The 22,546-nt window shown below is 30.5% G+C and overlaps 1 protein-coding gene across 1 annotated transcript in view; it reads right to left on the reverse strand.

Annotated features, from left to right (window-relative positions):
- Positions 1–22,546, reverse strand: part of LOC111618381 (calmodulin-binding transcription activator 1-like) — a 77,815-nt gene that overhangs the window by 30,018 nt on the left and 25,251 nt on the right. The window contains exons 7-16 of the mRNA XM_023359894.1: positions 19,865–19,911; positions 17,752–18,951; positions 11,533–11,659; positions 11,318–11,449; positions 11,143–11,246; positions 10,248–10,514; positions 7,323–7,540; positions 5,199–5,220; positions 3,556–3,738; positions 338–555 (exon numbers count right to left, since the gene is read on the reverse strand). Of these exons, the coding sequence (XP_023215662.1) occupies positions 338–555; positions 3,556–3,738; positions 5,199–5,220; positions 7,323–7,540; positions 10,248–10,514; positions 11,143–11,246; positions 11,318–11,449; positions 11,533–11,659; positions 17,752–18,951; positions 19,865–19,911 (2,518 nt within the window). The remainder of the gene's footprint in view (positions 1–337; positions 556–3,555; positions 3,739–5,198; positions 5,221–7,322; positions 7,541–10,247; positions 10,515–11,142; positions 11,247–11,317; positions 11,450–11,532; positions 11,660–17,751; positions 18,952–19,864; positions 19,912–22,546) is intronic.

Below are 22,546 nucleotides of genomic sequence, written 5' to 3' on the forward strand. Positions count from 1 at the left end.
TTCCAACATGTGACATGTTCATGTAGTCACTTGTCTCCCCGCTCTCTCTTGCTAGCGTGACTGCTCTAGCTGTTGAATTCTGTGAACAGTGAGTGTACTCTTGTGTCGCTGTGCTAGCAAAGGAAAAACCACATGGGCAAGAAGAAAGGGGCGGCGCCTTTGACATTATCAGTTGTGCTAGCACACCTTTGCTAGCATTTTGCTCTCACAAAGTGCTAGTTCACAACGGCTCTTAAATTCATACACAATATCAGTAAACAAGTATTTCAAAAATGTACATACACACTACATATATAGATTTCTCCTAAAATTTTATATTATACACAGATTATATTACCTCTGTAATAGTGAGTCAGTTCCAGATGTGTTAACAAGATCCTGAATTTGAAGAGATTGTTCAGTTTTTTCAATCTGTTCAACCAGATCATCGTAACCTCTCTCTTTGGCCATGGAAAGGGGATTTCTTCCTTGAGTGTCTGTCACTTTAACAGCTGTTCTGTTCCACTGGTAAAGCAACAAAGCTACTTCTTTGTGGCCCCGTTCACAAGCCCACATCTAAAAAGTATGCATTATTTATATATATATATTTTTATCATCTAAGTAGAAACCATCAAATGTAAAAACTGCATTACACATTCTTGAAATAGTTATTCATTGTGTATACATCCTTTTCTATTAAACAATTGGTTAAACCATAATAAGTGAAATTAAGAGGGAAAAAAATCATTGAATAGTTTGATTGGAAACAAAATGCAAACACTGCATAAAGAATTAGGACTGAAGATGAATTTCATTATTTACACACAGCTATACCATTCAGTGAAAGAACTACTTGATCATGCTATGTTGCGTAAAAACTTTTAAAAAAAGCTGTAAAGTAAGCTATTATTCTGTAGCATGCAGAGAGAAGCTAGCTATGGAAAAGTGTTTCAATAAAACATAACATTATTTTCATGAGTTAGTTTTATTATTTTTCTGTCAAAAAATTTTATTCTCTAGTACTATAACTTATTTTTCATTATTATTTCAGATACAAACTATATACCTATTATTTATACAGTATCTATTTACTACAAATATTCTTGTTTCCATCACTAAAAGTGAAACTATATTTGACAAGAAACTCATAGATGGCATCTGGTAGAGGTGCCCAACTACAATTGAATCAAAATCCCCACCTTATTATATTTAACACCTATTTTGAAAATCAACATGTTAAATAAGGAACTGGAAACTTGAATTTATATTTGAAATGATATAATACATTGAATAAATTTTTCTAGTGAAAAGAACAACTGGTATATATAATCAGAAATTACACTATCAGTTTATCTCAAGATCAGTAACATTATTAATTTTAGTATTTATTTCAAATCACAATTCTAACATTCATTCAGTACAAACTCAACAAAATTTTTTATCCCCTATATTAATTATAACACTTATATTTGCTTTCATCAATAAATTATTGCAAATGTATAATATACATAATTAGTAACTTGAAGTAATAGTTAAATTATAGTCAGCGGCGGCCTTATCCATTGCGAGGCTCTGGGCGGCAGATCTTTGCGAGGCCCTTGTCCTTTGTGCAAAGTATGTGAATTGAAATAGTAGGCACTTATTAATATTAATATATACTGTACTATGAATTAAATTTATTTTATTGTTATAACTAATAGCCAAGGATAAAATAAAAAGTTTTAAATATCAACTTTTTTCTACTTGGTTGTTGCGCGAGGCCCCTCCAAGAGCGAGGCCCTGGGCGATTGCCCTGCTCGCCACCCCCTAAGGCCGCCACTGGGTGTTGGTTCCTGATTTCTGAGCTCAGTGAGGAGTTGCCTCAAATTTCAAGGTCCACACTGTATATACCACTGATTCACAGTGTTAAAGTTTGGCTGAATGGCCCAGCAGCAATATTCTTCGACATGGGTATACAAAAGCTGGTGTTACGGTATGATGTCTTCCTGAATTGACAAGGCAATTATGTGGAAAAATAGGTCAAGACTGTAACTAATTTCTACAAGTAAAATGGTTTTGTTCCTCATTCTTGTTTTCTTTATTCTGGGTCAGTGGAGGTTGAAAAAAAATAACCTTTGTAAATGCCAAAAAGTTGTGAAAAATATAAATATTTTCATATATTTTTACTATATTTACTTATGGTTTTAACATTTTTGATAGATGATTTGCTTATGATTTTGTATATTTATATTAATATTTTATTCTCAATTAATACATTTCTTTTATTTTAGATTTAGATTGTCTGAATTACCAAATCAAGATCTGTTGTTAGATAAATTACAAGAAGAGGACACTGTTGTCACCTACTGATTTTGATTGGCTTAGACATAGTGAAATTATATAAAAAATGAGTGGATAATTGTCCAAACTTTTTATCTAATGTACCGTACGTTGCAAATATTAGTTTTTNCGCACCCATCTTCGTCTCCATCTCCCAACCTCGGATCGACATCTTTCCATCAACGGAAGTCGACCGCATCGTTCCGGAGTCGTTGAGACGTGATGGAATGGTTCATTCGCGAACAAGGGACACTCCTTCAAAAAGGGACTATCTTGGAAAGGAGAGGAAGACCCAGAGGCCGCAGCCGCCGCAGAACTTCAAAGATCGCGGAAATCTTGTAAGCTTTTTTCGTGTTTAATAAACGGTTGTGTTGTTTGTAAACGAAGCATCTATCTCTGACTCAACTGCTTCTACACGTCGTTGATTGTTACCGCTCGGCAATCCAAACGGCAAGGGAGACGATGACGATACATATTGCATATTATCATTCATCGAGAGTTTTTAAATTTCTCCCCCCTCAGCCCCCACGAGGCTATGAGCCATTTTTGTTAGGTAAGCTATGCGGGTGAGAAGCAGCCGCAAACTACACAACATTTGCTCGCGTAACATAATCCACATGACCTGGATTTTACAGATGTGGATTGGCTATAGAACAAGATTTTATTATAATCTATACTTGTAATCAGTCAGTTTTCGTTCTGAACTTTGAAACAGCATGGGAAAAACATGTTTACTAGTTAAGCCTAACTAGGCTAACCAGGCTTAACTAGCCAAAAACTATTTATATATTACTATTTACATACAACGTTTATACTATTTTCTTTTCAATACTGAATGTATTAATCATGTAATTTACGTACATCGATAAAATTCTATAATTTCTTTTCCAACATGTGACATGTTCATGTAGTCACTTGTCTCCCCGCTCTCTCTTGCTAGCGTGACTGCTCTAGCTGTTGAATTCTGTGAACAGTGAGTGTACTCTTGTGTCGCTGTGCTAGCAAAGGAAAAACCACATGGGCAAGAAGAAAGGGGCGGCGCCTTTGACATTATCAGTTGTGCTAGCACACCTTTGCTAGCATTTTGCTCTCACAAAGTGCTAGTTCACAACGGCTCTTAAATTCATACACAATATCAGTAAACAAGTATTTCAAAAATGTACATACACACTACATATATAGATTTCTCCTAAAATTTTATATTATACACAGATTATATTACCTCTGTAATAGTGAGTCAGTTCCAGATGTGTTAACAAGATCCTGAATTTGAAGAGATTGTTCAGTTTTTTCAATCTGTTCAACCAGATCATCGTAACCTCTCTCTTTGGCCATGGAAAGGGGATTTCTTCCTTGAGTGTCTGTCACTTTAACAGCTGTTCTGTTCCACTGGTAAAGCAACAAAGCTACTTCTTTGTGGCCCCGTTCACAAGCCCACATCTAAAAAGTATGCATTATTTATATATATATATTTTTATCATCATGCCAATTTTATTCAGTTTAAATTGTAACAAACATTCAAACTTATTTCATGTAATTATATAAATAAAACCTAGATATAAATTTAGATTTGCTTTTATCCAAATCCAATTATTAAGAATATGAAAAGCCTTAAATTTAAAAGTAATTAATTAGCACAATAGTTAATTTAAGTCATAACTTTGTATAAATCTTGTTTTATGACCATTTCATGAATATTGTATTTAAGAATTAAATTGAATAGTAAAGTTTTAATTTTTCAATGATTTAAACATCATTGGTTCTTAAGTTTAATAATAATAATAATAATCAAATATCAAGATCATTATTAATGTATTTTGTATATGTTTAGTATATAATTATTGTAACTTTGTGAAATAAATACTTATTTACTAAATAAAAATAATTAACAAAAAGCAAAGTTTTTTTTTTATAATAAAATTAACAATTTAAGGTACAGCTAAGTTTAGACAATTATAAAATTCAATACATACATCAAACAATGTGATATAAATCATTCTGTACCAAAAACATTTTTTCTATCTTAATCTTGATTTCTTTCTTTGAATGAACCTATAGTCCTAGGGTTTATACTTTATTTATTAACAATGTCAGTCAGTCAAATAATTTTCTGAAGTAGCTATTTTCAAACAGTTTTAAGTAATTTAACCAATTACCTTTGTAGTATGATGTAGTTTTATTGATTATTTATAATTTGAAAAAGTTCACATTCAGAACTGATCAATCCTTAAAATAAAACTATTCTAGAATATGATTTGTATTCATAGATATATTTTAAATAATCTTGTTTATAAATAAATTAAAATGTTTTAGTGTCTAAAAATTTATTTTTGATTAAACTTTTTTGAGATATTTATCATCTGAAGATAAATGAAAAAAGAACTTAATCTTGTTAATTAAAATGAAATTACTAAGCAAATAATGTAATTTATAACTCTTAATTATCAACTCAAATTTATTAATAAAGAATTACAGATTACCATTTTTTGATTATTTGCATTACAAATAATTATTCAACAATAGACTGTATTTATAGGCACTTTCTCTAAACAGCAATACTCATTAAAACTAATACTGGCATGCATGTCTATGTACTAAGAACATTCAAATTTGAGATGTAGCAAAAACAGATGAAATGATGACAATATCAATAAAATTTACTAATGAGGTTGTTTTTTTATCTGCTTTAAGTATCCAATATGCAATAATATGCAAATTATCCTTATTTGCATTCTGGTCGTCTGCACATTGGAAATAATTTCAATTTCTTCACCTATGATGCTGTAATCAATGTTGACTTCACAGTATTTGGTCAACTGGCTATGGTGGCAAATAAGTATTTTTGTTCTCTCACAAAAGGGATTGATTGTAAAGGAAACTGAAGTTTAGTGTCAAGTTACTTGTAATTTAACAGTCAAATTTCTGGTAAAAATTTTTTACTTGTAATCAGAAATTCAGTAAATAAATCTAATAAGTTGTCAATAAAAATAGCATATCTGTAAATTAAAGTATCATATTTCTAAATTAACCTCAAAGAACAAAGTTGCTGTTAAAAATAAACCCCAGCATGAGAAACATGTTGAAGTAATGCAAAGTATAAGGTAATGTAGTTTAGAGTGACATACAGTAGAGCGTCGTTTATCCGAAAGCTGGTTATCCGAAACGTCTGTTATCCGANTAATATATACTGTACTATAAATTAAATTTATTTTATTGTTATAACTAATAGCCAAGGATAAAATAAAAAGTTTTAAATATCAACTTTTTTCTACTTGGTTGTTGCGCGAGGCCCCTCCAAGAGCGAGGCCCTGGGCGATTGCCCTGCTCGACACCCCCTAAGGCCGCCACTGATTATAGTTATGTCTTAAGAGAAATTATTATTAAATATACTGCAATTTGAATTTTAACTCTTAATGTAACATGATAAAAGAAAGGAAAATTTTTCATACAAACTAAAATAAATACAATATCAAATGAAAATATAATCTTAGAGCCACAGCAAACTACAGGATGCAGGAGCTAGTGTACGCTCGGTCACTCCCAAGCCCTTCCTTTTTTCCCCCATGTGTGAGGCTCTGGATAGGTCCAAACCCTCACTAAAATTCGCGGAAAATAATTGTTTTAGAGAAAAAATATTTAGTAGTTAGAAATAGATTTTTATTCTATGAAAACACGACGCTAGGCAATAGAAGACTTTCAAACAATAGAAGAATGTAAGTCCGTCGACCATTTCCGGTTGGAAATCAGATTAAACTTCGATTTTGACCTCTCCCGTGCCCCCGAAAGGTTTCGAATTGTCATCAGGTGACGACGGGAGACCAATCGGAAAGGGGAATCTGAGAGAAAACAGCTAAAACCCCAGAAATTCGAGGACGCGACGGCTTCTTCTCCCGAAAGTTCCAAGTGACGGATCTATTGTCGTGTGTGTGTCTCGCACCCATCTTCGTCTCCATCTCCCAACCTCGGATCGACATCTTTCCATCAACGGAAGTCGACCGCATCGTTCCGGAGTCGTTGAGACGTGATGGAATGGTTCATTCGCGAACAAGGGACACTCCTTCAAAAAGGGACTATCTTGGAAAGGAGAGGAAGACCCAGAGGCCGCAGCCGCCGCAGAACTTCAAAGATCGCGGAAATCTTGTAAGCTTTTTTCGTGTTTAATAAACGGTTGTGTTGTTTGTAAACGAAGCATCTATCTCTGACTCAACTGCTTCTACACGTCGTTGATTGTTACCGCTCGGCAATCCAAACGGCAAGGGAGACGATGACGATACATATTGCATATTATCATTCATCGAGAGTTTTTAAATTTCTCCCCCCTCAGCCCCCACGAGGCTATGAGCCATTTTTGTTAGGTAAGCTATGCGGGTGAGAAGCAGCCGCAAACTACACAACATTTGCTCGCGTAACATAATCCACATGACCTGGATTTTACAGATGTGGATTGGCTATAGAACAAGATTTTATTATAATCTATACTTGTAATCAGTCAGTTTTCGTTCTGAACTTTGAAACAGCATGGGAAAAACATGTTTACTAGTTAAGCCTAACTAGGCTAACCAGGCTTAACTAGCCAAAAACTATTTATATATTACTATTTACATACAACGTTTATACTATTTTCTTTTCAATACTGAATGTATTAATCATGTAATTTACGTACATCGATAAAATTCTATAATTTCTTTTCCAACATGTGACATGTTCATGTAGTCACTTGTCTCCCCGCTCTCTCTTGCTAGCGTGACTGCTCTAGCTGTTGAATTCTGTGAACAGTGAGTGTACTCTTGTGTCGCTGTGCTAGCAAAGGAAAAACCACATGGGCAAGAAGAAAGGGGCGGCGCCTTTGACATTATCAGTTGTGCTAGCACACCTTTGCTAGCATTTTGCTCTCACAAAGTGCTAGTTCACAACGGCTCTTAAATTCATACACAATATCAGTAAACAAGTATTTCAAAAATGTACATACACACTACATATATAGATTTCTCCTAAAATTTTATATTATACACAGATTATATTACCTCTGTAATAGTGAGTCAGTTCCAGATGTGTTAACAAGATCCTGAATTTGAAGAGATTGTTCAGTTTTTTCAATCTGTTCAACCAGATCATCGTAACCTCTCTCTTTGGCCATGGAAAGGGGATTTCTTCCTTGAGTGTCTGTCACTTTAACAGCTGTTCTGTTCCACTGGTAAAGCAACAAAGCTACTTCTTTGTGGCCCCGTTCACAAGCCCACATCTAAAAAGTATGCATTATTTATATATATATATTTTTATCATCATGCCAATTTTATTCAGTTTAAATTGTAACAAACATTCAAACTTATTTCATGTAATTATATAAATAAAACCTAGATATAAATTTAGATTTGCTTTTATCCAAATCCAATTATTAAGAATATGAAAAGCCTTAAATTTAAAAGTAATTAATTAGCACAATAGTTAATTTAAGTCATAACTTTGTATAAATCTTGTTTTATGACCATTTCATGAATATTGTATTTAAGAATTAAATTGAATAGTAAAGTTTTAATTTTTCAATGATTTAAACATCATTGGTTCTTAAGTTTAATAATAATAATAATAATCAAATATCAAGATCATTATTAATGTATTTTGTATATGTTTAGTATATAATTATTGTAACTTTGTGAAATAAATACTTATTTACTAAATAAAAATAATTAACAAAAAGCAAAGTTTTTTTTTTATAATAAAATTAACAATTTAAGGTACAGCTAAGTTTAGACAATTATAAAATTCAATACATACATCAAACAATGTGATATAAATCATTCTGTACCAAAAACATTTTTTCTATCTTAATCTTGATTTCTTTCTTTGAATGAACCTATAGTCCTAGGGTTTATACTTTATTTATTAACAATGTCAGTCAGTCAAATAATTTTCTGAAGTAGCTATTTTCAAACAGTTTTAAGTAATTTAACCAATTACCTTTGTAGTATGATGTAGTTTTATTGATTATTTATAATTTGAAAAAGTTCACATTCAGAACTGATCAATCCTTAAAATAAAACTATTCTAGAATATGATTTGTATTCATAGATATATTTTAAATAATCTTGTTTATAAATAAATTAAAATGTTTTAGTGTCTAAAAATTTATTTTTGATTAAACTTTTTTGAGATATTTATCATCTGAAGATAAATGAAAAAAGAACTTAATCTTGTTAATTAAAATGAAATTACTAAGCAAATAATGTAATTTATAACTCTTAATTATCAACTCAAATTTATTAATAAAGAATTACAGATTACCATTTTTTGATTATTTGCATTACAAATAATTATTCAACAATAGACTGTATTTATAGGCACTTTCTCTAAACAGCAATACTCATTAAAACTAATACTGGCATGCATGTCTATGTACTAAGAACATTCAAATTTGAGATGTAGCAAAAACAGATGAAATGATGACAATATCAATAAAATTTACTAATGAGGTTGTTTTTTTATCTGCTTTAAGTATCCAATATGCAATAATATGCAAATTATCCTTATTTGCATTCTGGTCGTCTGCACATTGGAAATAATTTCAATTTCTTCACCTATGATGCTGTAATCAATGTTGACTTCACAGTATTTGGTCAACTGGCTATGGTGGCAAATAAGTATTTTTGTTCTCTCACAAAAGGGATTGATTGTAAAGGAAACTGAAGTTTAGTGTCAAGTTACTTGTAATTTAACAGTCAAATTTCTGGTAAAAATTTTTTACTTGTAATCAGAAATTCAGTAAATAAATCTAATAAGTTGTCAATAAAAATAGCATATCTGTAAATTAAAGTATCATATTTCTAAATTAACCTCAAAGAACAAAGTTGCTGTTAAAAATAAACCCCAGCATGAGAAACATGTTGAAGTAATGCAAAGTATAAGGTAATGTAGTTTAGAGTGACATACAGTAGAGCGTCGTTTATCCGAAAGCTGGTTATCCGAAACGTCTGTTATCCGAAAGCATTCCAGTCAGCAAATTTAAATTTTCGCTAGTGCTGTGGCGCTGCAATCTTCGGCTATTTCTCGGGCTACTCAAATATTTTACGTTTTTGATACTAAATTAACATCTGAAGTATAATTTTTTATTGTTTTTATATTTTTCAATAAATTTATTTTGTTTGTACAAAATAAAAAAATAATTTTTAACGATACAATAGTCTTCGTTAGGCTTAACATCGACGAAAATTCAACGCGAAGCGACACGCAACGGAGAAAAATTTCAACATGGGATAAATTAATATATTTTTTCGTACATGATTCGTTATCCGAAAAATAAGTTATCCGAACCACCCCAGTCCCCAATTGATTCGGATAAACGACGCTCTACTGTATATGAAATTTAAAATTGAGGAGATAACTCTTCAAATTGTCTAGAGTCAAATGGCATTTTCTATTCTAAGGTTCACTGGAACATTTTTGGAAAAAAAATTATAAATACTGTCAAATATTGAGCATGGGAAAGTCGCAAATGAGTCCATAAATGACGACCTTATCAGCAATGGGTAATTAGGAAACTCAAATTGAAGATGGTAGTCAAGATCCTGATTACAACAGTGACATCAAGATAGACACAAATGACAATATAACAACCAAATTGGAAGAAACTGAATCTGGTTAACTATGAAAACAATAATTATTTCAAATATTGTACCTGTAACCCATAAATACAATCAATAAATAGTTTAGGTAGTTTCAAAAATGTACATTAAGATATTTCTTTCAATTTTTACTCATTCATCTCCTGTTGCAAGATAAACCCCAGCCTTGAAAAAAATTCCAAGAGTTCAAATCCCAGGTGTATATATGTTTTAGAAATAAACTCCCCTCCAGGATAAATCAGGAAAATATGATATTTCAATGACAGAATATAAAACTCTTGAAAATATATTAATAAACTGTAAAAAAAATTAAATTAATGAAAACCTTACCAGTGGAGTGCAATCATGTTTGTCTCTACTTAATGCATCGACTTCTGCTTCGAGAATGAGAGATGGATTTTCAGCTCGCCAATGTAACAAGGAACACACTAGACGACTATAACCAAGTGCTGCAGCTAAATGAAGTAACGTTAATCCAGGACAAGAAGAATACGTCAGAGGGCTTGCATCGTAACGCTGAACCCATGTGGCACTCATTAAATGTTGGCACAATGTTACTAATCGATCTTCAAACGAATTCTCTTTTCCAAACATAACCTATTCAAAACACAATAAAATTATTTTAATAACATGTTTTTAAAAAAATAAGTGTCTAATACTTTAACAATATTTCAAATAAATTTCCCTAACCTAACAAAAAAGTGTTTTGATTCTATCTTTTTATTTTCTCATTTAATGAACATTTTATACATTTTTACTAAGTTCAGTGAGTTCTGTTCAAGTAATATACATGTTTTCATAAGTGTCATACTAAAACAGTTTCCTACTCATATACAAGTAAATTAGGAGGCTGATTACATGAATTCTGTAAGTGATATGATGAATAAATAGAATAAACTCTTCTCAGCAATGAAAAAACCTGATGTATATAGTGATTAATATAGTACCAGTGATTACTGGCACACTGGGGCAGTTTCCAAAATCCTGGGGCAGCACTTAATTTTGTCAATGTTAATTTGCTTCAACATCTGTCAACTTCAAAAAGCTGCACTGCTTTGGTCTGTGAACATTATACACAGTTACATTACAATATCCTAGGTACTTGGGAAGAACCTGATGCAAATATTAGTCAACACGAACATGTGATCTGTTTGTTGTGATTCATCTAATAGAAATAAATAAATAATAATAATTAATATAAGTGAAAAACTTAAAAATGTCATACCTGTGAAAATAATGAAGAAACTTCATTTTTATCCTGATTGTTAAAATTAATTTTTCCTCCCATTAGTTCTAATCTTTCCAGCAATGAGAATTTCAAAGTAGTTTCTAATATTAAAAAAAAATTATTGAAAAACTTAATAGAATTAACTTAATGATAAACAGAAAACTCAAATTACCTTCAACATCAAACCAATTGTCTGTTTTCTGGGAAATAGAAGAAGGTTGATGCCTGTATTCAAATGTTACAGAATTGGAAATAACAAAGCCATCACAGGCAACTTGTAACGAAACTAATCCAGCTTCGTGACCTTTAAAATAAATAAATTTATTGGATAAAATAGTTTTTATTTACTTGTAAGATTAACAGAGAATATATTAAAAATAAACTTACTTGGGCAGTAACACCTTAATACACCACTCTGCACTAGAGTGGTCGGAACACTAATTCTATCAAATAATACTGAATAGGGAGATGAAGTCGAATACCAAGGTCCTGTGACCAAGACTTTCACTCCTCCCTGAAAATAAAAATAAATTTTATAGAATTAAGAAAATAAATACAGATGTACTGTACACAGTTCATAGTCCATTCATTTCAGAATTATATAAAGTGCAGTACATTGAATGAAGTAAAAGGAAATCTGCAATTGTAAAAAAAAGAGCAGTTAATATTCAAATAAAAATCAGTTTGTTAATCAAATTCTGATTCTGTTCACATTTTTCTCCCCCTGTCTAATTTTCAATTATTTAGCATTCATATTTTAGAATGCAGAGAACATTTTCACATTTTAATTCGTAATCTTCAACTATAATAATTTTAATTGGTCGTATAAATTATGTTTTTTGTATTTTTTATTTTTTATATAATAAATTTACACAATAGTCCGGCGTTTTTTTTATATTTTANACTTTTTTTACTTAAAAATAAGCATAAAATAAAAGTTAAACATAAAATATAAAAACAAATCAGAAAGTCATGTTATAAAGTCTATATTTCACATACAATGAGTTTGGTTGACATTTCAATTTTTATAACTGTGTACATTAAAAGATACTGCATATGAAAAGTAGTCTATGTTTTGTAACTATGATATATCTTCATAATAATAATTACAATAACTTAAAATGAAAGATAAAAATTTTAAATATTTCTTTGTAAGAAGCAAGCCATTTCCATGAATTTGATATATTGTACATAATTATTTATTATACATATTGAAACTCTGGCAGCAAGAGAAGATCCCAGATGAATGGAGGAAGAGTATTCTTGTATTATCAGCACAAAACCTTTCTCACTAATTTCTAGCCTTATTAACAGGAGTACAAATGTTTTCGGCCTTCTTAATAGGCCTTCCTCGGGTACACGAGGAAGGCCTATTAAGAAGGCCGAAAACGTTTGTACTCCTGTTAATAAGGCTAGAAATTAGTGAGAAAGGTTTTGTGCTAATAATCTTAGAAATAGTTCTAGCTACATATGTTTAGTAGAGTATTCTTGTGCCAATCTTTAAAGGTAAAGGGGATGTACAGAATTGGAGAAATTAGAGGTATAAAGATACTGTCCCATAATATGAAGATTTGGGAGAAAATTGTAGAAAAAAGGATTAGGCAGGAATCTGAGATTGGAAAGGAACAGTTTGACGTTTTCTCAGAAAGGAGTATGACTGATGCTATATTTGTTATAAAACAGCTGATGGAAAGGCACAGGGAAATGCAGGAAGATTTGCACATGGTGTTCATAGATCTAGAAAAGGCATATGATAGGGTACCAAGGCAAGAGATATGGAGATGGTTTGAGGGAAAAGAATGTTTCAGAAAAATATATTAGTCTCATCATGAAATATACGAGGGAGCAGAGACCCAAGTTAAGAGTAGTGTGGGCACTACAGAAGGGTTCTTCGTTAATGTTGGTTTGCATCAGGGATCGGCCCTTAGCCCTTATTTGTTTGACCTGATAATGGACGTGTTGGTGTGTGACATGAAGTGTGAGGTTCCGTAGAGTATGCTGTTTGCAGATGATATTGTGCTGTGTGAACTTTCTCAAACCAAGGCTAAAAAGAAACTGGAAGATTGGAGGAAAGTTTTGGAAGATTAGTAGAACTAAAACAGTTTATATGACTCTAAATGGTAAAGATGAACGCAATATTAAAATCCAAAATGGGCAGTTCCCTTTTGTTCCGGTTTTAAATATCTTGGGACATTTGTCGAGATGGGAGGAGGATTAAACTTGGAGGTGCAGTATAGAATTCAATGGGGATGGATGATTGGAGGAAGCTGAGTGGTGTGTTATATGACAAGAAAGTTAGCTGCAATCCGAAAGGAAAATTGTATAAATCAGTTGTTAGATCTGCAATGTTACATGGAAATGAGACATGGGCAATAACAAGAGCCCAAGAAAGAAAGTTGGAGGTGGGAGAGATGAGAATATTGAGATGGATGTGTGGAGTGTCAAGGAAGGATAGAATAAGGAATGATTTTATTAGAGGTTCTGTTAACATGAGCCCCTTGAGCAAAAAGATGCAAGAATGTAGGTTGAGATGGTTTGGTCACAGAGTGAAGAAGTGACAATTATGTTGGAAAGAAAATTGGAAAACTAGTAGTAAAAGGAAAGAAGAAAAGAGGAAGACCAAAGATGCATTGGAAGGATAAGGTGGAAGAAGACTTGAATCCGAGGGGACTTAAGAGAAAAGAAGCCTTTGATAGGGAGAAATGGAAAAAAACATATTAGAAAAGGAAACACTAATCCCTTATAAATATGGAAAAAGGCAAAGATAAAGAAGAAGAAAGAAGTACATCAGAAGTTTAATTACTGAATAATAATAATAATTAAAAGTATAAAATTTTACTTCAGTGATGTGTCTCACTGCCATGATGAAAACAAGTATTAATGATATATTAAATAATATTTGAAAATCACCAACATTTATTTGATTTTAGGATAAAACTAAATATAATCATAATAATTACTGAATTATAATTTTTTTAAAATTTTGTTTTAGAATTAAGCCAACAATATATATATATAAAATAAGCTATAATTTTTCATTTATTGAAATGATCTATCACTGTATTCAGACCGTACTGAAATCTGTTAATAAATGCATTTAATGATTAAACTTATCATCTTAACTGATTAATTTAGAATTGTGTGGAAAAGAACAAGTACAGTTGACCCCCCTATAACATTGTTGATAATTCCGTTTTATATGAATTCCATGTTGTACTAGTCACTTAGATTTTACAAATATGTGTGCCTGACTGTGATGTATTTGTAAAATCTAAGTGACTTGTACAACATGGAATTCATATAAAATGAAATAATCAACAGTATTATGGGGGGGTCGACTGTAGTGCTCAAATTAATTCTCACATGCAAGGTGGATACATTATTAAGCCAATAAATTATATAAATTTCTCTTTAGATTACACCAATTTCAAACTTATATCTAATCAAAGCAATTAGTTTTGTCACACTAATTAGGAAATTTTGATGGCATAACATACCTGCCTAGTTTGTGAAAGCTGAAAAAGTTGCATAAAATTTCTTTTGTTTTTTCAGAAATATTATATCTTCATTTATTATGTATATAAATTGATAAATAACAGAAAACATAAAAACAAACTGTACAACAGTGAAACTAACACTTATATGCAATTTCCAGCAAATTACTGTAAAGCTCTAAAGTTTTTGGCCACAATTTAGAGGCCCTCCTCAGGAAATAGAACTCTTTTTTTTTTGGTTTATCATTTGACAGAGAATACAACTAGATTTAAAAAAAATTCCAAACTTTCAAAAAGATATTTGATACATGTCATGCCGTATAGTTTAAAGCATAAAATTAAATGAAAGGCAGTAACTCTCCTTGTGTGTGTTTAAATGAAAGGCTTTCAACATTCCAATTTTCTATATGGCATGATAATAAATAAATTCAATTCTGTGCACATCTATAAAATATTTTCATGCTTGTGTATGGTACCGTAATGACATCAAAGTTAACAAAACATCTTTTCTTCTCAGCCACATAGATTTCTAAAGCCTCCAAGGATCATAAGTCATATTACTCAAAGACCCTGTGTAAAAGTGTAGCTTCATCCCAGCAGTGAGAAACCTTAGATATGGCAGCAAAGTGGGCAAGAACTGTGTTGACATTCCTCTTGGCCACATCATATTTGTGGTCATGTATTCTAGCTTTATTAACTCAATTTCCACCAAATTTGGATGTATATCACTGTTGTTTTGAATGTCTCATATCAGATAAAAATAAAATTTATCAAAAGTATGGTGCTACTGTAAAATCAGACTTAGTGATGCTATTAGCCAACCATGCTTATTGCATTGCTGCACTTACAGTGTTGCCAAACTTCTTGCACCAGGTCTCATAAGATTTTCTTATACTAGATGATCAAGCAAAATAAAAGTATTAGGGTGGAGAGACAAGCACAAAGTACATCCATTACAACAGACATACTGCAGAAAATTACTTTTGCCAACATTGCTTACAAATATCACGTTTTTAAGCACGATCTGAAAGAAAATCGCAAACAAGGTGGATGCTAGTGAAACTGTATTTTCTCGTTTACTATAAAAATATTTAAAAACTAAACACAAACAAAGTTGTTGGGTTCACCAAATAAACAATGAACATCTGTGTGGCCATTTTCATACTTTATTTACTCGTCTTAGAGAAGACAGAGGTTTTTACTACTTCAGAATATCTAAAAATTCCTTTGTTAAACTATCCTGCACATATAATGATCCACACTGAGGCTGAGATTTTTTTTTGTTCTTGTAATCTTCATGTGCAGTATTCCACAACTATGATGTTTTCTCAACTTCATATATAAGTATATCAAACATCGCAAAACTAGATATGTATACAGAAACATAACCAAACGATCGCCTAAATAATCAAGCTATAACTCTGCTAATTTAATGATTAGTACTAAGTAATTTGCTACTAGAGGTAGACATTAGGCACCCTTAGTGAAATTATAGACCAATTATTTAGGCAATTGTTTGGTTATGTTTCTATATACATATTGGGTTTTGTGATGTTTGATATATATATAACTCGCCAGGTAAAATGTTAGCTGGCTGAGTGCCATTGTGGAGTTTTGGGTATAGTAGCCGTCCTCCAGTTGGCACCATGATTAACTATGTAAGGTTATATCTAAATTTTAAATATATATGGAAGTGAAGGCTTGCTCATGACAACACAACTGGCAAACACACCACATGGCAAGCGAAGGTTGTGGGTTCAAGCCCCGCTCTGAGTCATTTCTTTTCTTCCAGATGATTCTAAATTATTTAATAAATTATTAAAACTATAATTATTAATTCAGTTAAAAGATGATACCTCTAATAGCAAATTATTTAGTATTAATTGTTAAATTAGTGGAGTTAAGCATGATTATTTAAGTGATTATTTAGGCAATCATTTTGTTATGTTTCTATAATTTTATATATTAATGTTTTTGTATCATTCAACATTTTGTATAAAACAGATATTAAATTTTGAAATCATGTGGCCACCTACATTCTCTTCTATTACAATAAATCAGCAATTATCTGAATATCAATCAACTGAAACATTGGTTAACCAAAAGCGTTCCAGTCAGCAAATTTAAATTTCCACTAGTGCTGTGGCGCTGCAATCTTTGGCTATGTCTTGGGCTACTCCAATATTATTTTTGTTGGTGTTCATGTTTTAGCTGGCAGCACTCACGACCATGAGAGAGTACTTAAGGACACGCCAGGATTTGAACAAATTTCAACATCGGATTGGTTAATATATTTTTTCATACATAATTGGTTATCTGAAAAATTGATTTTCTGAACAACTCCAGTCCCCAATTGATTTGGATAATTGATGCGCTACTGTATATGCAACAATATGCATTGAAAAATCTTGACATCCATTACAGCTTGAATACCTCAATAAGATAATGTATATCCATTCAAATTGAAGCCAAATAATTGCTCAGTAGTGTCTTGACCTTGTACATCATACTTTTCCTGTTAGCAACAGTCATGGCAGTCATTATCTAATTCTGTTCAGGAAAAAATTTTTGAATTGAAATAATATATAGTTAATCTGGGTCTCCTTTCCCTAAACTTTGTATATGGGGTCTCTACCATCTATTTAACTCCATTCTTGAGATTAAGGAAGGACAGACACACAGATGGATGACAGTAGAAATTTATAGGTCTACAATTTTTTTTAAATTGCAGCCGAACAAGGGGCAGTTCATTAAAATTATTTAATGAACTGTTATAAGCTGATACTTAGAGACATCAACCAGATTATGCAAAATTATATTAAAAAAATTGGAATTAATAAGAATTAATCTCAAATTACATTCTGTGATGGCAACTCTGTTTTTAATTGCACTAAAGATACTAATAATAAAATCAAATGTTACTATGCTAAATTTTAATGAAGTCATTAAAGATATATATATATATATAACCTTTGTAAATGTGTATATATATATATATATATGTACATTTACAAATATATATACATACATACATTTACAAAGGTTTTATGATGCATGAATATGCTTCTATTCTAAAACAAGAAAATTAAAATTTTAATCTAAATATACATACCTCAGTATAAGACCAATCAGGTGAATAATCTGTTATATTTGCAGTTCCATCACGATAGTGAATAATAGACTGTGGGCTATTAGACTTCACCGTCGAACCTAAACCAGATGAAATGCTTAGTGCTGAAGGACTACTCATGGAAAAACCACTGCTTGGAGCAAGATCAGGATTAATTTCATCCAAATTAGGGAGATCAGAGAGCATATCAAATGTATCTAAACTAAAAACTTCTTCGTCTGGTGTTGAAATGTCATTGTCAATAAAGTCCATTGGACTAAGATCCACTGGATCAATATTGGAATGATTTGGTTCTGTTTTCACTGAGATCTGAGATGATAAAAGACATTTAGGAGGAAGCATATTGGCAGAAAGTGGTGTCTTCTGTAAATCTTGAGGCATTGTCAAGGCATCTTCAAAAAAGCTCAGATTATCTTTTTTCTTATTTGGCAATTCATCAGCAATGCTACCAAAATTAGGATCTTTCCCATTCGGACTAGTACAAAACACAGTCTTTTCATTCTGATTATCACAATCAATAGTATCTTCAACGTGACTCATGTCGCTATTATTATTTGCGAGAGAACTTGTCAACACTGAAGTCGTTGGTTGAGTATGAGAGGTAGTTACAGTTTCTTGACCACATAAGAAGGTAACGGGAGTAACAGATGCTGAAGCTAAACCTACTTCTGTTGCAGCAGTAGCACTATTTAAAATTAAAAGTCCACTTCCTTCTTGTAAATGAGATAAATTGAGAATTAAAGATGTGGTAGCTGTTGTAGATGTCTGAGATAAGTCTTTTTGCCTGTTACTTTTCAATACAGGTTGACAGGGTGCAGCTAAAATTACACTACCTGTTCTAGTGGCAGTAACAGTTGTTGCACTTCTTGTAGTGCCCACTGTGCGTTTATTGGCAGTTTCTTCCACTTTCTGAATTCCAGCTTGACTAACAGCTACCAAAGTTGTGGATGATGAAACATGATTAGTAGTAGTTGATACTGTTGAGTTAGATGAACTCATTTTGCGTGATTGTGATTTTGGTGAGATTATACGATGCAATGTATGACTACATTTTTTATTTTCAGAGGTATTTCCCACTGACTTTGTGGTGCTATCACAGGCACATTCATGAGTCCTTACAGCAGCTTTAGCTCGCTGCTTCTCCATTAACTGTTGAACAATAGCTTCAACAGTCTCTGCAGTCTGACAAAAATAAATATATTAATTAGAAAACAATACTATTTTATATACTTTAATTATATTTTTATTAGCTAAAATAATGGCACAAAAGCAGAAAATAGTTAATATGTAAATTTAGTTATAAAAAAATTATTTGACTTTTGTTTATTTATTTATAAACTGTTTTACTAGCTCTTTTTTCCTTATTTGCAACTAATATTTTTGTCCATTTGCATGTATTCAAATGTAATAAATTTTTAATTTTAAGTTAGAAAGTTCTGGAAGAAATTCAGCACATCATAGACTTAATTTTATAATTATGAGTGGTTGTTTGTTTCATGAGCAATAAAATAGTTTAAAAATAATTTTTAAGAATACAATAGCGACGATTATTATTTTAGAAAAAAATTTGTTAGGCTAAACATCAATGAAAATTCAACGCAAAGTTGGTTAATAGCAATATACTAATAAACTAATTACATGGGATATACTAATATCCTAATATACTATACTAATAATGTATTTTTTCCTTCTTTTCAGTTATCTGACCAACCTGAGTCCCCAATTGAGTTGGATAATCTATGCTCTACTGTAATTCATAAAGAGCAAGATTATAATGAAAAACTTAACAGTAACTTCTTGAAATGTTATATCAATCACACTAACACTAACTTCAATGTGTGCAAAAGTATGAAAACTTTAAAAAAATCATCTCACCCACATATATATATATTTAAACTGAAAAAAAAATTTGTATCTATAAACTGAATTTAGCAGAATTATTAGTGAGTTATACTATTCTACAGATTAAAAAGTAAGTTCTTCACAAATGAATGATAGTAAATTATAAAGAAAATGCAAATCTTAATTACAATTTTTATCTATTCTCATTTTAACTTTTGAAATATTCCTAATAATTAAAAATATAAACTCTTACTGATATTTCAAGCTCATTGTTCAAATCTGGCTCATTTTCACTATAAACTGAAATATAAAATTTTTATAATTAATTATTCTATCAATTAGTAACTTATAATATATTCATCTATAGATCAAATAATTATTATTTCATAATAAAATATCTGAAACCAGTAATCCAGAAAATTTATAATTTATAAAAGTTTAGAAATGTATGGACACTAGGAATGAAAATATGCAACATTCATAATTTGTTTAAAATTAGCTTTTAAAACAAAATTAGGTTTTTAGCCAATTTTATTTATTTTTATTAAAAAGAATTAATTAAATTAAAAATATATAAGAAATTGAGAATTACTGATTTCAAATGGAAAACTTCATTGAATTAAACATAATTCATTACGAACTTTTGTTTCAGATATACTGAACTGAAATTTATAAAAAAAAAATTATTTTAAAATTAATTTATGTTTGATTTGAACATTATATAATTTGTTTTCAACTTCATTATAATACAAAAATTGATAAAATTATTGTGACATTGTCACAATGCTGAGCTGCAATTTTTAATCATATTTTTAATTTATTTAATTTATGCTCTTGATTTTAGTAGTGTCTTGCCCTTGGTATAGCATAATTTTCCTGATAACAACAGACATGCCAGTCATCTATCCAATTCCATTTTAGAGAAAACTGTTGAATTGAAATAATGTGACTCAGTACAAACCAGAAGTTTGTATATAGTTACTTGGGGCCTTCTGTTCCCTAAGCTTTCCATATCTGGTCTCAACTTTTATCTGTCTCTGTTCTCAAGATTAAGGGAAAACAGATGCTAGTGGAAAATTGAGGCCAATTAAACACAAAAACTAGTATCTTATAAAAATAATAAGCTAATATTTGACAAATACATTAAAAGATTTAGATGGAATATAAGAAATACATCAAAAGTTGGAAAAAACTAAAAAATTTTTTTAAAACTCAGTTGTCTCAATAAAAGGGTATTATTATAAACAATTACTACATGAGTTATACAATGTTGCATTTCTCCAAAATAATAACTGATTTAATTTGGAGATTTTTTCATTAACTTTTCCTGCAACATAATGTTGCAGGAAAAGTTTTTGATTTTAATAGAGATAGGATAATTTTAGAGCAACTGAAATCATTTGGTCATTGATCATTTAAAAATGAAAAATCATAAAAATTATTCCATAAAAATACACATTACATCAAAAATAATTACATTAACCTTGTTTCTAGGAGTTTCATAATCTTGATTATATCAAACATTTTTTAAAAAATTTGTAATTCTATTCCAAAAGACCCTTTAGGCATGGTTAAATTTGTTAGAAGTACAAATATTATATCATTTTTATTATAGAAGAATTTTGAAATTGCTCTATAAATTCATTTAGCAAAATTTACACACACATAATAGGCTACCATGACTACCATCTCTTTCAGATAATCTAAGGCTTTCAAAATAAAGATGGTACACATCAGAATATGCAAGCCATTGTTATTTTGAAATGTTTTAATAACTTATCTGTAGTAGTAATAATTTATATTTTTTACACAGAATTTCTCATTTGCAATTGAAAACAAATAAGTTTAAAAACATTTCTAAATGAATGTATCTTTTTAAAATTCTAATTACTTTCTACTTTTGAAATTTTATAATGTCTTTTTTCTTCTAGAAGCACATTACGTTTCCTTACTTAATTTTATGTTGTAGAATATCAGAACGTTTGTCTCACACTACAGTAATCAATGCAAGACTTGTAAAACTACTTATTTTTTGTCTTGTACAAGTCTTGTGTTAATTATTGAAATGCAGAAGAAGTGTTTCACTATTTCACAACTTAACATTTTAAAGTTATCATTATCATTCTACAATAAACAAAAATAAAGAATTTAAATGCCAAATGTTTTATAACAAAATACCTTCAAATTTTTTGTAACATTTTTAGATTTCAAAATCCAAATCAGAAATGCAAATAAATCGTTATATACAAAATGATTTATGTTCACATTACAATTATAAATAATTTTTTATATGGTAACATCATTCTTATATCAAATACTCATTGTAGGATGAAATTTTATTTACTTCATTTATATATATAAATACACATGTACTGTACATACTTATGCAATTATTAAATTATTGAAAAGTTAAAGTTAAAATGTACTTATAATATAATTATTTTATATAAATTGGAAAAAAGTTTTTTTTTTTTAATTTTTAAATAACTAGTTATTTAATGAGTTAATGATTCATCACTTAAATATATATACATGTATTATTCATTCAAATAATAGTTGTAGAAAATATTTATTTAGTATATAAATTAAGAAGTTTATGTAAACTTAAAGTAAGCTATAGTATAAAGCAGGGATGCACAACCTTTTCTGAAGAAGGGCCAAATTAGGATTAAGTTTACTGACTGGGGGCCGGACCTCCAAGTGATTAATGTGATGGCTGAGATTGGATGCTGGCGGCAATCTTCTTGATGTCTAGCGTAATGGCAGATGTTGAAACAACCAGCAGATTTTCCAAATTCTCGTTGGTTAACCTGTTCCGTGTTTTGCACTTGTTTAAATTCATAAGCGAAAACGCTTGTTCGCATACATACCATGTTTCCCCGAAAATAAGACCTAGCAGAGGTTTTGCTGAATTGCTAAATATAAGGCCTCCCCC

This window comes from Centruroides sculpturatus, unplaced genomic scaffold (assembly GCF_000671375.1).
Source record: "Centruroides sculpturatus isolate CEXI.00-Female unplaced genomic scaffold, Cexi_2.0 scaffold10, whole genome shotgun sequence".
Lineage (NCBI taxonomy): Eukaryota > Metazoa > Arthropoda > Arachnida > Scorpiones > Buthidae > Centruroides > Centruroides sculpturatus.